The sequence below is a fragment of the Hemitrygon akajei genome, chromosome 25, assembly GCF_048418815.1.
Source record: "Hemitrygon akajei chromosome 25, sHemAka1.3, whole genome shotgun sequence".
In the NCBI taxonomy this organism is placed as follows: domain Eukaryota; kingdom Metazoa; phylum Chordata; class Chondrichthyes; order Myliobatiformes; family Dasyatidae; genus Hemitrygon; species Hemitrygon akajei.
This window is the reverse complement of record NC_133148.1, coordinates 42,453,094-42,476,343: the sequence shown is the minus strand read 5'-3', so window position 1 is coordinate 42,476,343 and position 23,250 is coordinate 42,453,094. Positions and strand designations below refer to the sequence as shown.

The following is a 23,250-nucleotide window of genomic DNA, read 5'->3' as shown; positions in this document are numbered from 1 at the left end:
CTTGATAACCCCTGCTTTAACGCTAACCTAATCATGAGACAGTTTACAAGGACCAATTCTGAACCAGTCCGTCTTTAGACTATGGGAGGAAACCAGATCAGCCGAAGGAAACCCACGCGTTCCACAGGGAGAACATACAAGCTCCTTACAGAAGTGGTCAGGATGTTAATAGGAGCAACATCCAATAATCAGCAAGTCTGTTGGACTGGCAGCACCGAGCACCCAAGGGTCCTCCTGATTTGCTGTAGGTGAGGAGGATGAGAGGTGACTTGATAGAAGTGTACGAGACGATAAGAGGCATTGATAGAGTGGACAGCCGGAGAACTGTTCCCAGGGTGGAAATGGCTAAAACAAGGAAGCACCACTTTAAGATAATTGGAGGAAAGTATAGGGGGTAGGTCAGAGATAAGTGTTTTTTTACACAGAGAGTAGTGAGTGCATTGAACCCACTACCGGGGGTGATAGTAGAGACAAATACATTCGGGGCATTTAAGAAACTCTTAGATAGGCACATGGATTACAGAAAAATGGAGGGCCATGTGGGAGGAAAGGGTTAGATTGACCTTAGCATTGGTTAAAAAGTCGGCACAACGCAATAGGCCAAAGCTCCTGCACTGTGTTGTACTGTTCTATGTTCTATATTCCAACCAACACGCCCTTGGAATTGGGATGGAAAGCAGAACACCCATGGTTACTGGGAGAGCGTGCAAACTCCGCACAGACAGCACCAGAACTCGGCACTGAACTGGGGTCTTGAGAGCTATGAGGTCCTGCCCCCCTGCAACAAGTTATCGAACATTTTTAAATACAGTAATAGCACTATCCTCCCGAGCCACTCGATAGGACTTCATCAAATAATCCAGCCTTCAGACAAATATAATGCTCCTTGCCTTCATTCTTTGGAAGTGCCCGCAAATGTGTCTGATTATTGTCTCTCACTGTTTTTTTCCAAAGGCACGTTAGGCTGAGCGGACAGTAATTAGCCAGATTATTCCTCTACTCCTTTGTGAGCAGACATGTAACCCTGTCATCAGTCCAGCCCTCTGGTGCTGCTCTCTTATATGGGACCCTGCAACCCTGCAACTTCGCCGCCTCGGCACTTCAGCAAACCTGACACCTAGACAGATGTTTAAACTACTTTGAGAACCCTTTTCTATCCTTTGCTATCTTTGATCCTCTTCTCATGCAATATCTTTCTTTACAATGACATTAATAACATCTTAAGTTGACAGAGACACACAGCACAGAAACAGTCTCTATAGCCTAAAAAAGCCGACCACAGTGTCTTCCAGCACTGATGCCATTTACCCATCTCCCCTCCGATCCCTGTACTTCTCCGAGTGACTTTTAAATGTTGTTAATGTACAGTACAGTGCAGCACACACACTGTAGATCTTTTATTGATCCCAAAGGAAATTAGTGTCACAGTAGCATTACAAGTGCACAGATATACAAATATTAAAAGGAAGCAGGACAGAATAAAAAAAAAGTTACCTTAAAAATAAGATGTCTAGCTAGTACAAAAATAAACAAAAGAAGCTGATGTTAAGACAAACAAACACATGGAGCTACTGCAGCGTGCTGTCTCCTCTCACGGTGCATATGGATTTTAGGGAGACCGAGACTTTAGCACAGTACGTGGAGTGGAGAACGAGTTGGTAGATCTGCTGGGAGCAAATGTTGTTGGGAATGGCGAGGGTGGAGCGCCGTGGGAGGAGTGACAGAGAAAGGGCGCCGGGGCGGGGAGTGGGTGCGGTGGTGTAGGTACAAACACACCCAGCCCTGAGACATCAGTCAAGGTCATGTGATTCCAAACAATTACTTTATTGATCATTACAGAATGTCTCTCTGGTGCTTCCTGCTCCCTCCTCTCTCCGTTTCTCTTTTCCCAACCACGATTCCCCTCTCCCTGTCCCATTCCCAATCTCAGTCCACAATACAGACCCATATCAGGATCACGTTTATCATCACTCACTTATGTCATGAAATTTGTTTCTGGGCCAGCAGTACGGTGCAATACAGAAAATTACTACAGTACTGTGCAGAAGTCTTAGGCTCCCTAGCTACATATATGTGCCTAAGAGTTTTACACAGGACTGTAGCTTCCTCAGCTACTTCCTCTGGCAGCTCATTCTGAGTGAAAAAGTTACCCCTCAGGTTTCTATTAAATATCTCCCCGTCACCTTAAACTGATGCCCCCTAGTTCTCGATTCCATAATCCAGGGATAAAAACCAAATGCATTTAACCTGTTTGTGGATCTCATGATCCCTTTCAGATGGTGGGGTGGAGATACGTCTCTACCAAAGGAGGTAGAGATGTATCCTTCCCTCCGCTAGCCTGCAGGTCACCCTTGGGCAATGTGTAGCACCTGCTTAGCACCCGATCAGGGTCACGTGAAGCCATGGGAGCAGCTGGTGCAGATCACTAGTCCTGGTTATGGGACCTCTAATGCCAGGCAGACAATCTCTAAAGAGTATTGATAATGGCTGGGGTCACCCATCTTGTAAAGACACTGCCCGGAAGAAGGCAATGGCAAACCACTTCTGTAGAAAAATTTGCCAGGAACAATCATGGTCATGGAAAGACTGTGATCGCCCACGTCATACGACACGGCACGTAATGAATAAATGAACAAGGTCACCCCTCAATCTAATATATGTTCCATGAAAATTCTAGCCTGCCCAACCTTCCCCTATAACTCAGGCCCCCAAGTCATTGTAGCATCCTTGTAAGCCTTCTGCACTCAAAGTGCAAAGAAGTTCAGAAGTAAATTTATTATCAAAGTGCATATTTGTCACCCAAAGATTCATTTTCTTGCAGGCATTTACAGTAGAACAAAGACATTCAATACAATGAAAAACTACACACAAAGACTGACAAACCACCAACGTACAAGAAAAGACAATCTGTACAAATACAAAAACAAACAATAATAATAAATAAATAATACTACAAATCAAGTATTATTATAAATAATAATACTATTTCCAGTTTCTTTGAGAAACATTGTTAAAAGTTGCTCATTCTGAATGGCATCAGTATTACATCCATAAGGTTCCCGTTTGGACTTTAATCAGCTCCACCATTACTGCCAATACCATTAACTTAATTATAAGACCAGAACAGAAATAGAAGAGTTCTGCTGCAGAGTCTTGGCATGAAACGTCAACTGTACTCTTTTCCATAGATGCTGCCTGGCCTGCTGCGTTCCTCCAGCATTTTGAGTGTGTTGCTCAGATTCCCAGCATCTGCAGATTTTCTCTGTTTGTGAGCTCATCAAGTCTGTTCCGACATTTCATCATGGCTGATTTATATTTCCTTTCAGCCCCATCTCCCGCCTTCTCCCGTATCCCTTCATGTCCTGACCAATCTATCAACCTCTGCCTTAAATATACATAAAGACTTGGCCTCCATAGCTGCCTGTGGCAACAAAGTCCACAGATTCACCACTCTCTGGCTAAATACATTCCTCCTCATCTCCATTCTAAAAGAACGCCCCTCTATCCTGAGGCTGTGTCTTCTAGTCTTAGCCTGCCCCACTATAGGAAACAGCCTCTCCACATCCGCTCTATCAAGGCCTTTCACCATTCGATAGGCTTTAAATATTCCCAATAAGGATAGAAGGCATTGCATCTATTCTCACGCTCTTCCTCTCCTTTTTTCCATCTTCACTCTTTGGTGAAGAGCTCTGCTGAAATATTACCGGCCATTTTCTTATTCACAGGTTCAATCATTGCTGACCAGGTAAATATATTCGACCCATCCCCAATTCACCCCAAACTGAGTGGCTGACCTGACCACTTCAAAGAGTCAACTAGTCTGATATTGCACAAGGGACAGACCAGGCAAATACAGCAGACTGCTTTCCTTGGAGGACTTCAGTCAGATGGGGTCTTCGACCATTAGACGTAGGAGCAGAATTAGGCCATTGGGCCCATTGAGTCTACTCTGCCATATCAATATGGCTGATTTATTATCCCTCTCAACCCCATTGTCCTCCCTGTAATCTTTGATGCCCTGACTAATCAAGAACCTATCAACCTCCACTTTAAATATACACAAAACACTTGGCCTCCACAGGCATTTGTGGCAATGAATTCCACAGATTCACTAACCTGAAGGCTAAAAAAATTCCTTCTCATCTCTATTCAAAGGGCATCCTTCAATCCTGTGGCTGAGCCCTCTGGTCTTAGACTCACCAACAATAGAAAACATCTATCTGGGCCTTTCAATATTCTGAAGTTTCAGTGAGTACAGGCCCAGAGCCGTCAGACTTTTCTCATATGATAACCCTTTCAATCCCAGATTCATTCTTGTGAACTGCCTCTGGACCCTCTCCAATGTCAGCACATATTTTCTTAGATAAGAGGTCCAAAAGTGCTCACAAGTGCGGTCTGACCGATGCCTTGTAAAGCCTCAGCATTGCATTCTTGCTTTTATATTCTGGTCCTCTCACAACGAAAGCAAACCCCAATGCATGACAATCATTACCTATAATATTTAATTAATTACTCAGAACCTCTGTCTGTGATCCTGCCTCAGAAATAACCCAATCACTCGAGTTGAGTCTGATGCTTTCCTGAGGGGTTGTCTATTGGTGGGTCCTCAGGTGGCTGGAGGGGCCGATCTGGGGTTCACAGTGTGGGCCAGTTAGTGGCACAGGCCACACAATCCTGCCCCCCCCCCACCACCACTTGCTGATCGTCACACTTCACTGCCCTTTGTGATGGGTCATCCATCTTCTGCCAGCACCACTGCTGAGGTCTTCATTGGATCTTTCTTTGGCTGGAGACTCCCCCTTGACCTTATCACCATGGGTGACCCTACCAGGAGTTAAACTCCAGACAGTGTCGCTCTCAGGAGCTCTCAAGCCTCTCCACCACAATAAGGTGACAGTCCTTGGAAAATTAATCATCAGGCAGCTAGTGTCAATTCCACGTTTAGCTGCTTCTTGCCCCTTACATCTGCTCTTAAGCAACCCCTCTCTGTCACACATTGGCCACTTACCTCATCTGTGATCTGGTCAGCACATCGTTGCATCTCATCCTGTTCTGAACGTGGGTCCATATTATTTTCCAGATTATTCTCCATAATGCTCCCTGTCTCTGACCTGTACAACAGATCTCACTCAGCAACAGTGTGGGGTACAGCAGGTCCTCTGAGAAGTCTGAAAAACAAAACAAGGAATTTTATAAGCTACCGGCCATGGCTTGAGCAGAGCCCATAATAGCAGCATGTCAGGCAGCTTCTATGGAGAAGAAGAAACAGTCAATATTTTGGCCAAGACCCTTCTTCATTCAGGAATGATAAAGGATAAAGAGGGCAGCACAGTAGTGTAGCAGTAAGTACAATGCTTTATAGTGTCAGATGTAAAATTGTTGATCACGGTTCGATTTCCGCCTCTGTCTGTAAGGAGTTTGTATGTTTGCCACATGACCACATAGGTTTCCCCCGGGTGCTCCAGTTACCTCCTACATTCCAAAGCAGACTTTCAGGTCAGGGTCAGTAAATTGTGGGAATGCTACGCTGGTGCTTGAGGTGTGGCGACACTTGCAGGCGGCCCCCAGTACATCCCGCGACTGTCAGTCACTGTTACAAGTGACGCATTTCACTGTATGTTTCAATGTTGCAATTCACATGTACCAAATAAAGCTAATCTTATTTTAGAAGATAATTGGACAATAATGGATTTTAGAGGTTTAGACTCCATGGACCCTTCGTTTAATGGTTTTGGTTCATGGCATGAAAAAAGTTGGAAACCCCTGGTTTCAAGGGATTTGGGCCAAGCGTAGGCGAATAGGGCTACGCACCATGGTAAGTATGGATACATTGACCCGAAAGACCTGGCCCTACGCATCATGGTCAGTATGGATACATTCACCCAAAAGGCCTGGCCCTGCGCACCATGGTCAGTATGGATACATTCACCCAAAAGGCCTGGCCCTACGCACCATGGTCAGTATGGATACATTGACCCAAAAGGCCTGGCCCTACACACCATGGTCAGTATGGATACATTCACCCATAAGGCCTGGCCCTACGCACCATGGTCAGTATGGATACATTGACCCATAAGGCCTGGCCCTACGCACCATGGTCAGTATGGATGCATTGACCCATAAGGCCTGGCCCTATGCACCATGGTCAGTATGGATACGTTGACCCAAAAGGCCTGACCCTACGCACCATGGTCAGTATGGATACATTCACCCATAAGGCCTGGCCCTACGCACCATGGTCAGTATGGATACATTCACCCAAAAGGCCTGGCCCTACGCATCATGGTCAGTATGGATACATTCACCCATAAGGCCTGGCCCTACGCACCATGGTCAGTATGGATACATTCACCCATAAGGCCTGGCCCTACGCACCATGGTCAGTATGGATACATTCACCCAAAAGGCCTGGCCCTACGCATCATGGTCAGTATGGATACATTCACCCAAAAGGCCTGGCCCTGCACACCATGGTCAGTATGGATACATTGACCCAAAAGGCCTGGCCCTACGCACCATGGTCAGTATGGATACATTCACCCATAAGGCCTGGCCCTACGCACCATGGTCAGTATGGATACATTCACCCATAAGGCCTGGCCCTACGCACCATGGTCAGTATGGATACGTTGACCCAAAAGGCCTGGCCCTACGCACCATGGTCAGTATGGATACATTCACCCAAAAGGCCTGGCCCTACGCATCATGGTCAGTATGGATACATTCACCCATAAGGCCTGGCCCTACGCACCATGGTCAGTATGGATACATTGACCCAAAAGGCCTGGCCCTATGCACCATGGTCAGTATGGATACATTGACCCAAAAGGCCTGGCCCTATGCACCATGGTCAGTATGGATACATTGACCCAAAAGGCCTGGCCCTATGCACCATGGTCAGTATGGATACATTGACCCAAAAGGCCTGGCCCTGCGCACCATGGTCAGTATGGATACATTGACCCATAAGGCGGGGTCCTACAGTATTACAGTAACTCACTTGTGCTTTGAGCACATGAGCCAGTAAGCTGCCCCAGTGCCGTACTGAGGGGGTAGACTACTGTTGCAGATACTGCTGCTTTCAAATCCATTCAAGAGATTGTTCATGCGTTTTGCGCCCTGTCGTACGATGTGGGCGATCAGTCTTTTCATGACCATGATTGTTTTTGAAAAAAAAATCTACTAAAGCGGTTTGCCATTGCCTTCTTCTGGGCAGTGATGGGTGACTCTTCAGAGATGGTCTGCCTAGCGTCAGTGGTCAACATAATCAGGACTTGCGATATGCACCGGCTGCTCGTACGACCCTGCTCGCATGGCTTCACGTAACCCTGATCGGGGGCTAAGCAGACGCGACACTTTGTTCAAGGCTGATCGGAGGTCTGGAGGGGAGAAGGAGCGCCTTATGCCTCCTTTGGCAGAAACTATCTCCACCCCGCTGCCCAAATTGAAGATATGTCATTTTTAAGACAGGGCATGTAATGAGTGAATTCCTAAGACAAGAATCTCCACAGGTACTGAATAATTTTGTGGAATTTCTGTCTTAATTGCCAATGTTGTGTCTCTGTTTCTCTGTCTCTGCGATGCTGTTTCTCATTGCACCCGTGCAGACATGCAATTGTGCAGATGACAATAAATTTGACTTTTGACATATGCAGTACTTTCTCCCTTTTACTGCAGTGGCCCTGGCTGATTTTCATTAGCCCAACGAGTCCTCACCATTTAAACGCCTGTGGAATCTTGCTGTGTAGAGAGTGCCACACACAAAATGCAGGTCAGGCAGCGTCTATGGAGAGGAATAAAGCGTTGACGTTTCGGGCTGAGACCCTTCTTGAGTCCTGATCAAGGGTCTCGGCCCGAAGTATCCGCTGTTTACTCATTTCTATAGACGCTGCCTGACCTGCTGAGTTCCTCCAGCAATTTGTGTGTGTTACTCTGGATTTCCAGCATCTACAGAATCTCTGGTGTTTGTAGATTAACACCCATGTTCCCTAACCACACATCAATTTCATCGCCGTTTGGTGGGAATTCTGAAGCCAGCGTTATAAATTATCCTGCTTCTTGGTGCTGGGGGTTAGCCATGTCCTTGGCGGAGTTAATGGTTCCCTTGTTGGGGGAGAGAAATAGACAGCCATAGGTGTGCGCCCGAACTCCGCAGACAAGTGTCAGGTGCAATGCATCCTCCCGCTCTCCCGGAATCGGAAAGCTTTTCTCCGCTCAGACACCAGAAATGGCAGCTGTGCAGAGATCCCAGCGGCAGGCTGGTGCCTCGGGAGCTGCAGCCCGCTGTCGAGCAAGAGGGAGGCAAAGAGCACCGCAGGGTTAGCGAGTTGGGCACGGACGTCTGTATCTCCAGTCTCCGACTCGCAGTGGCCAAGGCAGAACAGACACACACACAGACAGAGAAAAAAAAATCAGGGACGGCAACTCAGAAGAGCAGAGGCATCTCCGCTATTTCTCCGCATTATTTCTTTCGGAGTTGCTTCCTCCCCCCACCCCACTGCCGCTTCTGTTGCAGTCGGAGTGCTGAATGACAGCGCAGGAGCCAGCATCCCCATCCAGGCCCATCGCAACAACGCACTGCACCACTGGGCCCACCCCAACACCTCAACCACCACCACCCTCCCCCCCCCCGCCCCTCTCCGGCTGCCAACACGTTCAAAACCCTGCAGAAGCTGCAGCAGCCTCCGGGACAGATTTCTGCACCGAGAAGCCCCGCAGGCAGGGGATGCTCACACGGGCACAGCAGGGTCGCGGAAGGTTCAGGGTTGGAAGTAAGGGTTCGCTTTGTGGTACTAACATTAAATAATAAATCGCCAAGAAACAGCTCCTCGCAAAACACTTGCAAAATTAAATGACTGGAGTATCCAAAACACCACAGCAATCTCTCCCATTCAAGCTGCAGGACTCACTCGCGATTTTATAAATTGTACGCATCTAACGTAGTGAACAGATCCGCGCTGCATCGCCAAAGGACCCAGTGCATTAATATAACGAATTAGTTAGTTTTGCACTTACTGGGTGTCTGGCTCTCCGGTGGACGATGTTCGACTGTGTTATCCCTCCACACTGCTGGTTAGATGGAGACCGGGAGCTGACATTGTGTGTGGAAACTCCTCTTCCCTGACATCACCAGGCTCCTCCCCTGTCACGTCACGGGGCACTGTCCAGGGTGAGAGGCAGCCCCTCAAATCACCCCGATACCAGCAAAGCAGCTTCGATCAGGTCAGCAGGAAAAGGGTCACTGGTCGTTTGCTCCCCTCTGACCAGCAGTCTGACAACGTACCAGCAAGGAATCAAAATCAAAATTGGGTTTATTGTGACTGACGTCTGATGCCAAATTCGTTGTTTTGCAACAGAAGTAACAGCGCAATTTTTAAAGAAAATTCTATATGTTGCAACAAGGTTATATAAAATTAAACAAACTCGGTAAAAAGAGCAAAATAGTGAGGTTGTGGTTATGGGTTCAGACTTCTGACGGTGGAAGGGGAAAAAAAGTATTTCTGAAATGTTGTGTGTGTGCCTTCAGGCTCCTGTATCTCCTGCCAATGAGAAGAGGGCATGTCCTGGATAGTGAGGTCCTTTATGATCAGCATCTTGAGACAGCATCTTTTTAAAAATGTCGTTGATGGTGGGTAGGTTAGTGCCCCTCTATCCAGAGCACCCTGTCTCAGAATAGAGGGGCGTCCTTTTACAACGGAGATGAGGGGGATTTCTTTAGCCAGAGAGTGGTGAATCTGTGGAATTCCACAGGCAGATGTGGAGGCCAAGTCACTCGGTATATTTAAGGCAGAGGTTGATAGCGTCTTAATTAATAGGGCATGAAGGGATATGGAGAGAAGGCAGGAGATTGAGGCTGAGAGGGAAAATGGATCAGCCATGATGAAATGGTGGGGCAGACTTCTTCCAGCCCTTTGGTATCTCCACACCAGACAGTGATGCAACCAGTTAGAATGCCCTCCGTTGAAATTCTGTAGAAATTTGTGAGCGTCCAATAGTGACGGACCAAGTCCTAATTAAATATAGATGCTGTTGTGCCTTCTTTGTAATTGCATCAGTATGTTGGGCTCAGGATAGACCTTCAGAGAGTTGATGCCCAGGAACCTGAAACTACTCATTGATTCCATTGCCAACCCCCTGATGTGTGTTCCACCAACTTCCCCTTCCACAATCAATTCTTTGGTCTTAGTGTCGCTGACTGTTGTCTTTGCAGCTCCTGTATGGCTCCTCATCACCGTCAGAAACTCTGTAGTTGTGGTCAGATGGTGTTTGAGCTGCGCCCAGCCACACAGTTGTGGGAGTAGAGAGAGTACAGCAGTGGGGTAAGCACACACCCCTAGGTTCATCAAAGATACAGACACCTCACCTTATATTATCACACTAAAATACAGCAGAGATGGAAACCACTCAAACCAGCACTGAAAATCGTTCTTTCATTCTCCTGAACAGATCAGCTGGGTTTGAGAAGCCAAGTGTCAGACTCTGGATAACTCAGAGTCACTGAAACGAAGCATTATTCAGCACGGAGACAGGACCTTCTGCCCAGCAACTTCCGGCAGCTAATAAAGAGAACACTGAGTGTAGCTGTAGCCCGTCCACTTCAACGTTCAACATGTGTGTTCAGAGTTGCTTTGCTACACACCACCGTTCTAATGTGTGGTTATTTGAGTTACTGTCGCCTTCCAGTCAGCTTGAACCAGTCTGACCTTTCTCCTCTGACCTCTCTCATTAACAAGACACTTTTGCCCACAGAACTGGATTTTTTTATTTTTGTTATTTGCACTATTCTCTGTAATCTCTGCAGAACTCACAACCCTTTTTAACCATGGACCAACACCATTGAGCAAGGCATCCGTGGATTCCTGGTTGGGAACATGTGTGAGAGACTGTTGTGTGTGAAAATCCCAGGAGATCTGTTTCTGAGATACTCAAACCACCCTGTTTGGCACCAACATTTGTTCCATGGTCAAAGTCACTTAGATCACATTTCTTCCCCATTCTGATATTTGCCCTGAACAACAACAGAACCTCTTGACCATGCCTGCATCCTTTTATGCATTGAGTTGCTGCCACATGATTGGCTGATTAGATATTTGCATTAATGAGCAGGTGTACCTAATAAAGTGGCCACTGAGTGTAAGAGACAGTTATCTGTTAATGTTTAGTCAATACAAGCATTTAGGATTCAGCACAGGTGTGTCATAAATAGAGTGCAGACTACCTGCCTTTAATTAGACTGATACAATGTCACACCTGCACCACACTTTATGAATGAAATACGCCAGGCTCACTGGTGCTCTGGAATACCTGACTTGTTTTGATTTGCTGACAACTTTATCTTTCGTCTTTCAGAGCTAAAGTTCAAAATTCAAAGTAAATTTATCATCAAAGTACTGTCTCTGTCACTATATACTTTCCTAACAGGCACTTACAGGGAAAAAATATTTTCATTTCTTATGTTAAGCACATGTTAAATTCAAATTGTAGAACCTATTCCTTCCTTATGATGGAACCTTAATTTTGGAAGTGTGAATATACAGTAATATCACAAACTTTGATCAGGTTGGAGATGATTTGATGACGTTCCTTCTTACTTATCAGAAGCCTGTATTACTATGGGTGATAAGGGTTGACTGTATATGCAAAAACTATATTATGTACACAAACAGATGTTGGAAAACCAATCCTGCCAAAGGGTTTTGGCCCAAAATGTCAACTCTATTTTTTCCCATAGATGCTGCCTAGCCTGCAGAGTTCCTCCAGCATTTTGTGTAACTATATTATGCAAATATCTTCCATTCAATGTATTTTGCCAAAGGTATATACTCAGTGGCCACTGTATTAGGTGCCTCCTATAACTAATAAAATGACCACGGTGAGTATGTTCATGGTCTTCTGTTGCTGTAGCCCATCCACTTCAAGGTTTGATGATTAGAGAAGCTCTTCTGCACATCACTGTTGTAATACGTAGTTATCTGAGTTACTGTCACCTTCCTGTCAACTTGAACTATTCTGGCCATTCTCCTCTGACCTCTCTCATCAGCAAAACGTTTTCATCCACAGAACTGCTGCTCACAATTCACACCGTTCTCTGTAAACTGTAGAGATGTTTTGTTTAATCCCAGGAGATCAGCAGTTTCTGAGATACTCAATCCACCCCCTCTGACACCAATTCTCACTCCATGGTCAAAGTCACTTAGATCATATTTCTTCTGCATTCTGATATTCGGTCTGAACAGCAACTGAACTTCTTGACCATGTCTGCATGCTTGTTGCTGCCACATGACTGGCTGTTTAAATATTTGCATTAATGAGCAGGTGTACAATGTCCACTGGGTGTGTTTTGTCTCATGTTGGCTGTTGGCACTGTATGCGTGACATTGTGTGACCAGTCATTCTCTGTATGTTTCTCCAATCCTTCAATGCCGGCTCCATCTGGCACCAGCCTCCCCACCACCGATGACATCTCCACAAGGTGATACATCAAGAAGGAGCATCCATCACTAAGGACCCTTACAACCCTGGACATGTCCTCTTCTCATTACTACTGCCAAAGATGAGGCACAGGAGGCCCAAGACACACACTCAGTGTTTTCAGAACAGCTTCTTCCCATCCATCATCAGATTTCTGAATGGACAATGAACCCATGTACACTACCTCACAGTTTTTCCTCTCTTTTGCACTATTTACTTAATTATTTAATGTATATCTCTTGTTATAGTTTATGTATATTATATTTTATGAGGTGATATGGTAGTGTGGTGGCTAGCATGATGTTTTACAATACTGGTGAGCTGGATTCAATTCCTGCTGCTGTCTGTAAGGAGTTTGGGGGCTGTATCAAAGGTGGTGATGAATCAGCCTACAGGAGGGAGATTGAAAATTCAGCTGAGAGGTGTCATAACAACAACCTCTCACTCACTGTCAGCAAGCCCAGTAAACTTCAGGGGAGGGAAACCAGAGGTCCGTGAGCTAATCCTCAATGGAGGAACTGAGGTGGAGAGGGTCAGCAACTTTAAATTCCTGGATGAATCTCTCCCAGAGGACCTGTCCTGGACCCATCATATAAATGTAATTGCAAAGAAAACACGACAGCACCTCTACTTCCTCAGGAGTCTGTAGAGATTCGGCATGCCATCAGAAACTTTGACAAACTTTAATGGATGCATGGTGGAGAGTGGATTGACTGGCTGCAACACGGCCTGGTATGGGAACACCAATAGATTTGAATGGAAAATCCTACAAAATGCAGTGGATTCGGCCCAGTATGTCATGGGTAAAGCCTTCCCAACTACTGAGCACACCTACACAAAACACTGTTGTAGGAAAGCAGAATCCACCATCAGGGATCTCCACCACCCTGGGCATGTTCTTTTCTCACTGACACCATCAGCTAAAAGATACAAGTGCCTCAGGACTTGTACCACCAGGTTCAAGAACAGTTACTATCCCTCAGCCATCAGGCTCTCGAGCAAAATACACTCATCTATTAAGATGGTCTCATAACCAGTGATCTCACTTTAAGGACTCTTTACCTCATTACCTCATGTTCTCATTATTTATTGCTATTTATTTATATTTGAATTTGCACAGTATGTTGTCTTTTGCTCTCTGGTTGATTTTTCATTGATCCTGTTATAGTTACTAATCTGTAGATTTGCTGAGTATGCCCACAGGAAAATAAATCTCAGGATTGTATGTGGTGTCATATACTTACTCTGATAATAAAGTTTATTTTGAACTTTGAGCGTTATCCCCGTGACCGCATGGGTTTCCTCTGGGTGCTCTGGTTTCCTCCGACAGTCCAAAGACGTACTGGCTGCTAGGTTAATTGGTCATTGTAAATTGTCCTGTCATTAGGCTAGAATTAAACTGGGGGCTGCTCGGCCTATTCCACATGGCACCTCAATGAATAAGTGAGATATTGCACTGCACTGCTGCCACAGAGCACGAATTTCACAACAAACATCAGCAATAATAAACCGGACTGGATTCTGAAGAAGCTTCTAGAAGCTGGTTGACTGTTGAGTAGATCAATGCAAGAAATGTGCTTTGCACAATGTTCAGTTATATTCTGCTTCCTTTCGCTGGAAAATGATCAAGAGAAAGATACCGAAGCAGACGCTAGATTGAGTAGTTTTGATCCTGAGTTGGGAGGCTCAGCCACAGTTAGTCACTTGTGGTCTGCCTCTAACTCAGTGGCTGACAGTCTAAGCTCACTTTAATGAAAGTGCTCTATGAGTCATCTGCTGGGATTTCAGTGTAAACCTTGGGGAGTTGGTTCATAGCACTTGTTTAGAACTTACTGCAGAACATAGAAGACTGCCTCACAGGAATGGGCCTCTTGGCCTGTAATGTTGTGCTGAACCGGTTAAATTAGTAATCAGATGGCCAACTCAGCTGATGTCTACTGTCTACACAATGTCTATATCCTTCCATTTTTCTCACGTTCATGTGCTTATCAAGACATCGTTAAAAAGAGCCTAATGTATCTGCCTCTGTCACTACCCCAGGCAGCACATTCCAGCACCCACCACTCTCTGTGCAAAGAACTTGCCCCTCACATCCCCTTTGAAGTTACCCCCTTCCCTGATTTCTTGAAATCCAAATCAAACCAGCACCAGGGTAAAAACAGTACAAGCTGATGGCTCTGAGGGTCACAGGTACAGTCACCTGGCATTTGGCATTGAGTTCATCCAGCCCCATGGCAACAGGGAAAGGGCTCTGTTAACACCAATAAAAATGGGAGACATTCTGTCCCCAAAATTAATACTTATTCTTTAATGAACCACAGACCTCGACCAAGTAAGCCCTCACTATTATTCATTTTATTTAGCCATCTGGGTTGTGGGGTTGGAGAAACGTCTCTACCAAAGGAGGTGTAGCAGGACACTGTCTACCGTAGAAAGATGTGAGCATAGATGTGCATAATCCAGCTCTCTTCACTTCCTCAGAAAACAGAGGGGGTGGTGAACCTTCCTGATTGCGCAGGTTGTTTTCTGGGCCAACGAGAGGTTGCGTGAGATGTGCACTCCCAGGAGTTTGAAACGGTTTGCAGTTTTTACTACTGTGCCGCCAGTGTTGAAGGGTGTGACTGGTGTGAGTTCTCTTCAAGTTGATAACCATCTCCTTTGTCTTGTTGACATTGATGAAGAGGTTATATGTCTGGCACCTGGCCTTGAGCTCTTCTACCTCCTCTCTGATCGTGTCTCATCGTTGGAATAATCAGACTATCTGTATGTTTCTGACGGTGAGGTGGAGGTTGTCTCTACCAAAGGAGGTGTAAAGCACCTCTAGCCTACACCCTTGTGCAAGGTGTAGCATCCCTCCACCCCCCCTGGTTTAGGGTCACGTGAAGCCATGGGAGCAGGTGGTGAATGGTCGTATGAGCAGCTGGTGCAGATCACAAGTCCTGGTTATGCGACCGTTGACGCCAGGCAGACAATCTCTGAAGGGTATTGATAATGGCTGGGGCTTACCTGTCTGGTAAAGACTCTGTCCAGAAGAAGCCAATGACACGGCACATAATGATGATGTCATATGACATGGCACATAGTGAGGATGATTTGGTGATACATCGCAGAATAGGTCACATCACCTCAGCAACTCCCGACAAACCAGGTTATCCCTAACCAAATCGTGTAGTCCCAGCGATGAGAATGACACTGTCCAACCCATCACCGGCACCAACCTACCCGCTGTCATGGACATATAGACAGAAAGGTGCCAAGAAAGGGCCAGTAAAATCATAAAGCATCTCTCCACACTGCTCATGGACTGTTTGACCCACTCTGCATCATGACCACCAGACTTTCCAAACAATTACTTTCCCCTAGTGGTAAGGCTGATCAACACCTCCACCTAATAACCTACACCCCCAGCCGCCACTACTTTATCATTTCCTGGCAGCCACCTTATCTGTAGACACTCCTGTGCCTAACCACACTGTATGCACATACAATCAATCAATGTATATAAACTGTATTATGTATTTATACAGTTCTGGGCACATAGATATAGCTTGGGTGCCCAATACTTGTGAATGTGGAGTGGAGAGTGAGTTCGTAACTCTGGAGGAAGCAAAGGATGTTGGGAATGGCGAGGGCGGAGGGGTGTGGGACGGGTGGCAGAGAAGGAGTGCCAGGTGCAGGGTGTGGAACTGGTGCAGATATAACCAGCCCTCAGGCACCAGGAAAAGTCATTTGCTTCCAAACAATTGGTTTATTGATCATTACAAAATGTCTCTCTGGTGCTTCCCGCTCTCTCCCCTCTCCCAACCATGATTCCCCTCTCACTGCCCCCTTCCCACTCTCAGTCCACAAAATAGACACATATCAGAATCAGGTTTATCATCACTTACATATGTCATGAAATCTGTTTTTTCTGGTGGTAGCAGTACAGTGCAGTATATAAAATTACTACAGTACTATGCAAAAGTCTTAGGCACCCTCATATTAATAGCAATAATAATAATAAATACTTAATTGGTCCTGAGTGGGAAATTCTTTCATTACAGCAGCAACATTTAAAAACACACTTAGCAGTGTGCAGACTTAACTAATCTATATGTGCCTAAGAATTTTGCACAGCACTGTATTTATTGTGTTCTTTAGCTTGTTGTGTTAGGTTGCATCGGATCCCGAGTAACAATCATTTTGCTCTCCTTGCTGGAAGTGACATTGAACAATCTTGAATCTCAAATCTTGAGACACTTATACATTTACGCTCCTGGTGTCAGTGTTAAGCATTCACAGACCAGATGTGACTTGAGTGAACAAAATTCATCCTACAGCAAACCACTTCAATAATGACAGAAGAACACTTTCCACAGTGTTACTCTACTCTTTGCCATTCAGTGACAATTATGCAAGCTCCAAGTACAACTGAAATGAATTTCTCTTACAGCAACAAAAGATATCATCTGATGACAAGCCATACAAGATGTTACTTGAACAGGTTGTGGGCCACAAGGCTCATTTAAAGTCATAGCCTCTAAGGAACAGAGGTAGAAAGAATCAAAGCCAAAGTCAAGTTTATTGTCACAGAGACAAGCACATGTACGCACAGGTGCAATGACAAACTTACTTGCAGCATCGTTACAAGTCAATGTTTGTGTGTAGTTTTTCTTTGATTCTATTGTATTTCTTTCCCAACATGAAAATAAATCTCAAGGTAATACATAGTGACATATACCTACTTTGATAATAAAATTTACTTTGAACTTTTGAACAAAACATCAGAAAAACATAAGTAGAAAAACATAAATGTAAATTATACATAACCATTAGAAGAGCACATTACAAAGTCCACTGTAGTCAAGGTGGTCATCGTGTTGCTGTACCAAGGTTGAGATCAGGATTGTGCAGGTTGGTGCAAGATGATTCAAGAACCGAATGGCTGAAGGGAAGCAGCTGTTTTTGAACCTGATGGTGTGGGACTTCAGGCTTCTGGACCTTCTGCCCTCCTGCCCAATGGTAGCAGCGAGAAGATGGCACGGTTCAGATGGTGTGGTTCTTTGATGTTCACAAACAGAATTTAGGAGACGAGAAAATTGATCACCAAGTTTCTGGGAGTGCACATCATGGATGATCTCACCTGGTCACTCAACAGCACCTCTTTGGTCAAAAAAGCAGAGCCACGTCTCCACTTCCTGAGGAGATTGAGGCAAGTGAGGCTCTCTCCCACCACTCTAGCCAATTTTTTTAGGAACACCATCAGTGTGTCCTGACCAGCTACATCACCATCTGGTAAAGGAATTGCAAGGTATCTGACCACAAGTCCCTACAAAGGATGGTGAGGACTGCTGAGAAGATCATCGAGGTCTCTCTTCCATGCATTAGAGATATTTATCAGGCGCGCTGCCTACGCAGGGTCCTTAGTGTTGTCAATGATCCCTCCCATCCATCTAGCAATCTGTTTGACCCCCCTACCATCAGGCGGGAGGTACCATAGTATTAGGACGGGAAACAGACTCTTTCCCCCAGGCCGTGAGACGACTGAACTCCCGGTTACCACACAGGCCTCATCATGTATGAGTGCCAGCAGCATTATACTGTTTACTCTTTAACTTGTATCGAATACTGTATGCACATTATTGGTGATAATATTACTTTATGTGTTATGTATGTGAGGTACACAATATGTACTGCGTGGTCTAGAGGAAAGTTGTTTCATTTGGTGGAATACATGACTGAGGGGGCGCCTCATTGAAACCTATTGAAAGTTGAAAGACCTTAATAGAGTGGATGAGGAGAGGATGTTGGGGGAGTCTAAGCCCATAGGCCATAGCCTCAGAACAGAGGGACCTCCATTTAGAATGCAGATACAGAGAAATTTCTTTAGCCAGAGGAAGGTGAATCTGTGGAATTCGTTGCCACAAGTGGCTGTAAAGGCCCAGTCATTGGGTGTACTTAAGGCAGAGTTTGATAGATTCTTGATTAGTCAGGGTATGAAGGGATACGGTGAGGAGGCTAGAGACTGGGGTTGGGAGGGAGATGGATCAGCCATGATGAAACGGCGGAGCAGTCTCAATGGGCCAAATGGCCTATACCTGCTCCTATATCTCATGGTCTAACACTTGAGTGACAATGAACTTGAGCTTGAAGTTGAATTTGAGAAGAGGCCTGCAGAGAAGTGCAGAAGATCTCAGAAGGTTAGAGGGATAGAAAAGGGGTCTAGCCTAGGAGGAAGTTGCAAATCAAGAAAGAGAATTTTGAAATTGCGATTTCCTGGGCAAGGATCCATGAAGATTGATCAGAAGAAGCCAGTGGATGAGGCTGCGAGTTGGTAAAGTGGGCAAAGTTTTGACACTGCAGTTGAGATGATTCTATTCAATGGGAACAGGCATGGACTAGATGGGCCAAAGGGTCTGTTTCTGTGCTGTATGAGACAGGCAACGCAACCTTTCAAGGCACCGCAATAGTAATTTTTGGATTAAAAAGACACAGATGAAGATTTGAGCAGTGACTGAACTGACACAGGTGTGGAGGCAGATGGCTTTGGTGATGGTGAGGATTTTGGGGTGAAAAACTCAGCTCAGGATCAGAGACGACACCAAGCCTGTGAACAGCCATGGACACCGTGTCCAGCTTGGCAGATGGAATCACTGGCTTCTGCTTCAGTACAATCCTGACTATACGTTAACCATCCTGCAGTCTCTCCATTGCTAGCCAGACTCCGGGTCACACTGCTCTCCAAAGATACAAACTCATCTCTTTATGCAGCCTGCAACCAACTGAGAAATCTAAATGTAGGCTTACTGATACAAGGGGCATTGCTAAACCTCTGTCTGAGCAAAGAGTAAAGCCATAGGTGACAGGAGAACTGGTGCTGCGATGGCTCCGGAACCTGGATTTAATTCCAACTCAAACTGGGATAACAGTCTCCAGCACGTTCACCATCTGGGGTTTGTAAATGAGGCCAACACTTTATCTTAGACCTTCTCTTTGACAGAGTTGGTGGTAAGGACGGCAATTCCAATGTCAGCATTCGGTTCCAGAGGACCAGGATAAAAAAGCAAGGATGTGACACTGAGACTTTATAAGGCACTGGTCCGATCGCATTTGGAGAACTGTGGGTGGTTCTGGGCCTCCTATCTAAGGAAGGACATGCTGCCATTGAAGACGATCCAGAGGAGGTTCATGAGAATGATCCCAGGAATGAAAGGGTTGACCTGTGAGGAGTATTTAATGGCTCTGGGCCATTAATAAAAAAGTCAGAAATAAGGCGGATGAGCTTGAAGCTCAGGTGTGAATGGGTAATTAAGATGATGTTGGGATAACGGAGACATGGCTGCAGGGAGATCAGACCTGGGAAATGAATGTACAAGGGTATACGTGCTATCGTAGGGACAGAAATGTGGGCAGAGGGGGTGGGGTAGCCCTGTTGGTGAGGAATGAGATTCAGTCCTTTGCAAGGGGGGACATAGAATCAGGAGAAGTAGAGTCTGTGTGGATAGAACTGAGGAACAGTAAGGGCAAAAAGACCCTAATGGGTGTTGTCTACAGGCCACCAAACAGTAGCATGGATATTGGGTGCAAGTTGAATAGGGAGTTAACATTGGCATGTGGCAAAGGTAATGTCGCAGTAGTTATGGGGGATTTCAACATGCAGGTGAACTGGGAGAATCAGGTTGGTGCTGGACCACAGGATAGGGAGTTTGTAGAGTGCCTACGGGATGCATTCTTGGAACAGCTTGTACAAGAGCCGACCAGGGACAAGACTATTCTGGATTTAGTGTTATGTAATGAACAGGATTTGATAAGCGATCTCGCAGTAAAGGAGCCATTAGGAGGTAGTGATCACAATATGATAAGTTTTTATCTGCAATTTGAGAAGGATAAGGGCAGATTGGAGGTGTCAGTGTTGCAGTTGAACAAAGGAGACTATGGAGCCATGAGGGAGAAGCTGGCCAAAGTTAACTGGACGGATATCCTAGCAGAAAAGACAGTGGAACTGCAATGGCAGGTATTCTTGGGAATAATGCACAAGGTGCAAAATCAGTTCATCCCCCGGAGAAGGAAGGATTCAAAGGGGGGAAAGGGGCCACAGTGGTTGACAAAGGAAGTCAGAGATTGCATAGCATTTAAAAAAAAAGTATGACAGAGCTAAGGTGACAGATGATTGGGAAATTTTTAAGGAACAACAGAATTTAACTAAAAAGGCAATACAGGGAGAAAAAAATGAGGTACGAACGCAAGCTAGCCAGGAATATAAAGGAGGATAGCAAAAGCTTTTTTAGGTATGTGAAGAGATAGTTAAGAACAATGTTGGGCCCTTGAAGAATGAATTGGGTGAAATTGTAATGGGAAACAGAGAAATGGCAGAAGAATTTAATAAGTACTTTAGATCTGTCTTCACTAGGGAAGACACAAGCAATCTCCCAGATGTATGGATGGGCCAAGGACATAGGGTAACAGAGGAAATGAAACAGATTGACATTAGAAAGGAAACGGTGATGAGTAGACTGATGGACTGAAGGCTGACAAATCCCCAGGTCCAGATGGTCTGCATCCTAGGGTACTCAAGGAGGTGGCTCTGGAAATTGCGGATGCATTGGTAATCATTTTCCAATGTTCCTTAGATTCAGGATCAGTTCCTGAGGATTGGAGAATGGCTAATGTTATCCCACTTTTTAAGAAAGGAGGGAGGGAGAAAACAGCAAACTATCATCCAGTCAGCCTAACATCAGTAGTGGGAAAGATGCTAGAGTCCATTATTAAAGATGAAATAGTGGCATATCTAGATAGCAGTGATAGGATTGGGCCGAGCCAGCATGGATTTACCAAGGGCAAATCATGCTTGACTGATCTATTGGAGTTTTTTGAGGATGTAACCAGGAAGTTAGACAAGGGAGATCCAGTGGATGTAGTGTACCTAGATTTTCCGAAGGCATTTGATAAGGTCTCACCATTGGAGATTGGTGGGTAAAATCAGAGCTCATGGCATTGGGGGGGAAGATATTGACATGGATAGAAAACTGGTTGGCAGATAGAAAGCAAAGGGTAACAGTGAATGGGTGTTTCTCGGAATGGCAGGTGGTGACTAGTGGGGTGCCACAGGGCTCGGTATTGGGACCACAGCTGTTTACGATTTACATCAACGATTTAGATGAAGGCATTGAGAATAACATCAGCAAGTTTGCTGATGATACTAAGCTGGGTGGCAGTGTGACATGTGATGAGGATGTTAGGAGAATTCAGGGTGACTTGGATAGGCTGGGTGAGTGGGCAGATACTTGGCAGATGGCGTTTAATGTGAATAAGTGTGAGGTTATCCACTTTGGGAGTAAGAACAGGAAGGCAGATTATTATCTGAACGGTGTAGAGTTAGGTAAGGGAGAAATACAAAGAGATCTAGGAGTCCTTGTTCATCAGTCACTGAAGGTGAATGAGCAAGTGCAGCAGGCAGTGAAGAAGGCTAATGGAATGTTGGCCTTTATTACAAAGGGAATTGAGTACAAGAGCAAGGAAATCCTTTTGCATTTGTACAGGGCCCTGGTGAGGCCACACCTGGAGTATTGTGTACAGTTTTGGTCTCCAGGGTTAAGGAAGGACATCCTAGTTGTAGAGGAAGTGCAGTGTAGATTCACATGGTTAATTCCTGGGATGTCCGGACTGTCTTACGCAGAGAGGTTAGAGAGACTGGGCTTGTACACGCTGGAATTAAGGAGATTGAGAGGGGATCTGATTGCAACATATAAGATTATTAAGGGATTGGACAAGATAGAGGCAGGAAATATGTTCCAGATGCTGGGAGAGTCCAGTACCAGAAGCAATGGTTTCAGAATAAGGGGTAGGTCATTTAGGACAGAGTTAAGGAAAAACTTCTTCTCCCAGAGAGTTGTGGGGGTCTGGAATGCACTGCCTCGGAAGGTAGTGGAGGCCAATTCTCTGGATGCTTTCAAGAAGGAGCTAGATAGGTATCTTATGGATAGGGGAATCAAGGGATATGGGGACAAGGCAGGAACCGGGTATTGATAGTAGATGATCAGCCATGATCTCAGAATGGCGGCGCAGGCTTGAAGGGCCGAATGGTCTACTTCTGCACCTATTGTCTAAAAAAATGATGAAATCAGGCATTTGGGCTTAACTGGGAAGGAGGAAGACTGTGAGTTTGTCCTGAGTGTTGTAGGTCTTAAGCTTGGCTGTGATAGGATGCCATAATTGGAATTACAACTACAGGCCTGTGGAAGGCAAATCTTTGCTCAAACATCAATACGGGCGCTAGATGGGAACTGACGAGATGGCATTTCAGGCCGAGACCCTTCATCAGGACTGGAAAGGAAGAGGGATGAAGCCAGAATAAGGAAGTGGGGAGAAGGAAGGGAAGAAGTGCCAGGTGATAGGTGAGGGGAGAAGCTGGGTGGGTGAGGGAAGAGAGATAAAGTAAGAAGCTGGGAGATGATAGGTGGAAAAGGTGAAGGGCTGAGGAAGGAAGAATCTGTTAGGAGAGGAGAGGAGAGTGGGCTGTGGGAGTTCAGACACCTTCAGTTAAATCCCAAGTAAGGCCTTTGGAACAGCTAAAGATCGCTCAGCTCCTCAAGTCATTTCTGCTGTTCAAGTATATCGTGGCCATCAGTATCTTGGCTTTATGGTGCTGCAGAAAAATAAAATCAATCTCAAATTTCAAAGAAATAACCTACCAGACTCAACAGTTCTTGGGACAAAAGAGCTCCAGGTGTCTATATGTCACATTATAAGAGAAACTTGGACAAGTACATGGATGTAGAACACTACAGCACAGTAAGGCCC

The 23,250-nt window shown here is 45.5% G+C and overlaps 1 protein-coding gene across 2 annotated transcripts in view; it reads right to left on the bottom strand.

Annotated features, from left to right (window-relative positions):
• The window catches only part of LOC140716562 (synaptosomal-associated protein 25), a 196,534-nt gene that overhangs the window by 105,504 nt on the left and 67,780 nt on the right, over positions 1-23,250 (bottom strand). Inside the window, exons 1-2 of one of the 2 annotated variants that reach the window (XM_073029389.1) lie at positions 9,016-9,168; positions 5,009-5,168 (exon numbers count right to left, since the gene is read on the bottom strand). In XM_073029389.1, coding sequence (XP_072885490.1) covers positions 5,009-5,092 — 84 coding nt within the window. In that variant the 5' untranslated portion in view covers positions 5,093-5,168; positions 9,016-9,168. Of the gene's footprint in view, positions 1-5,008; positions 5,169-9,015; positions 9,169-23,250 lie in introns of those variants that run through there. The other variant, XM_073029390.1, reaches the window with a different exon arrangement.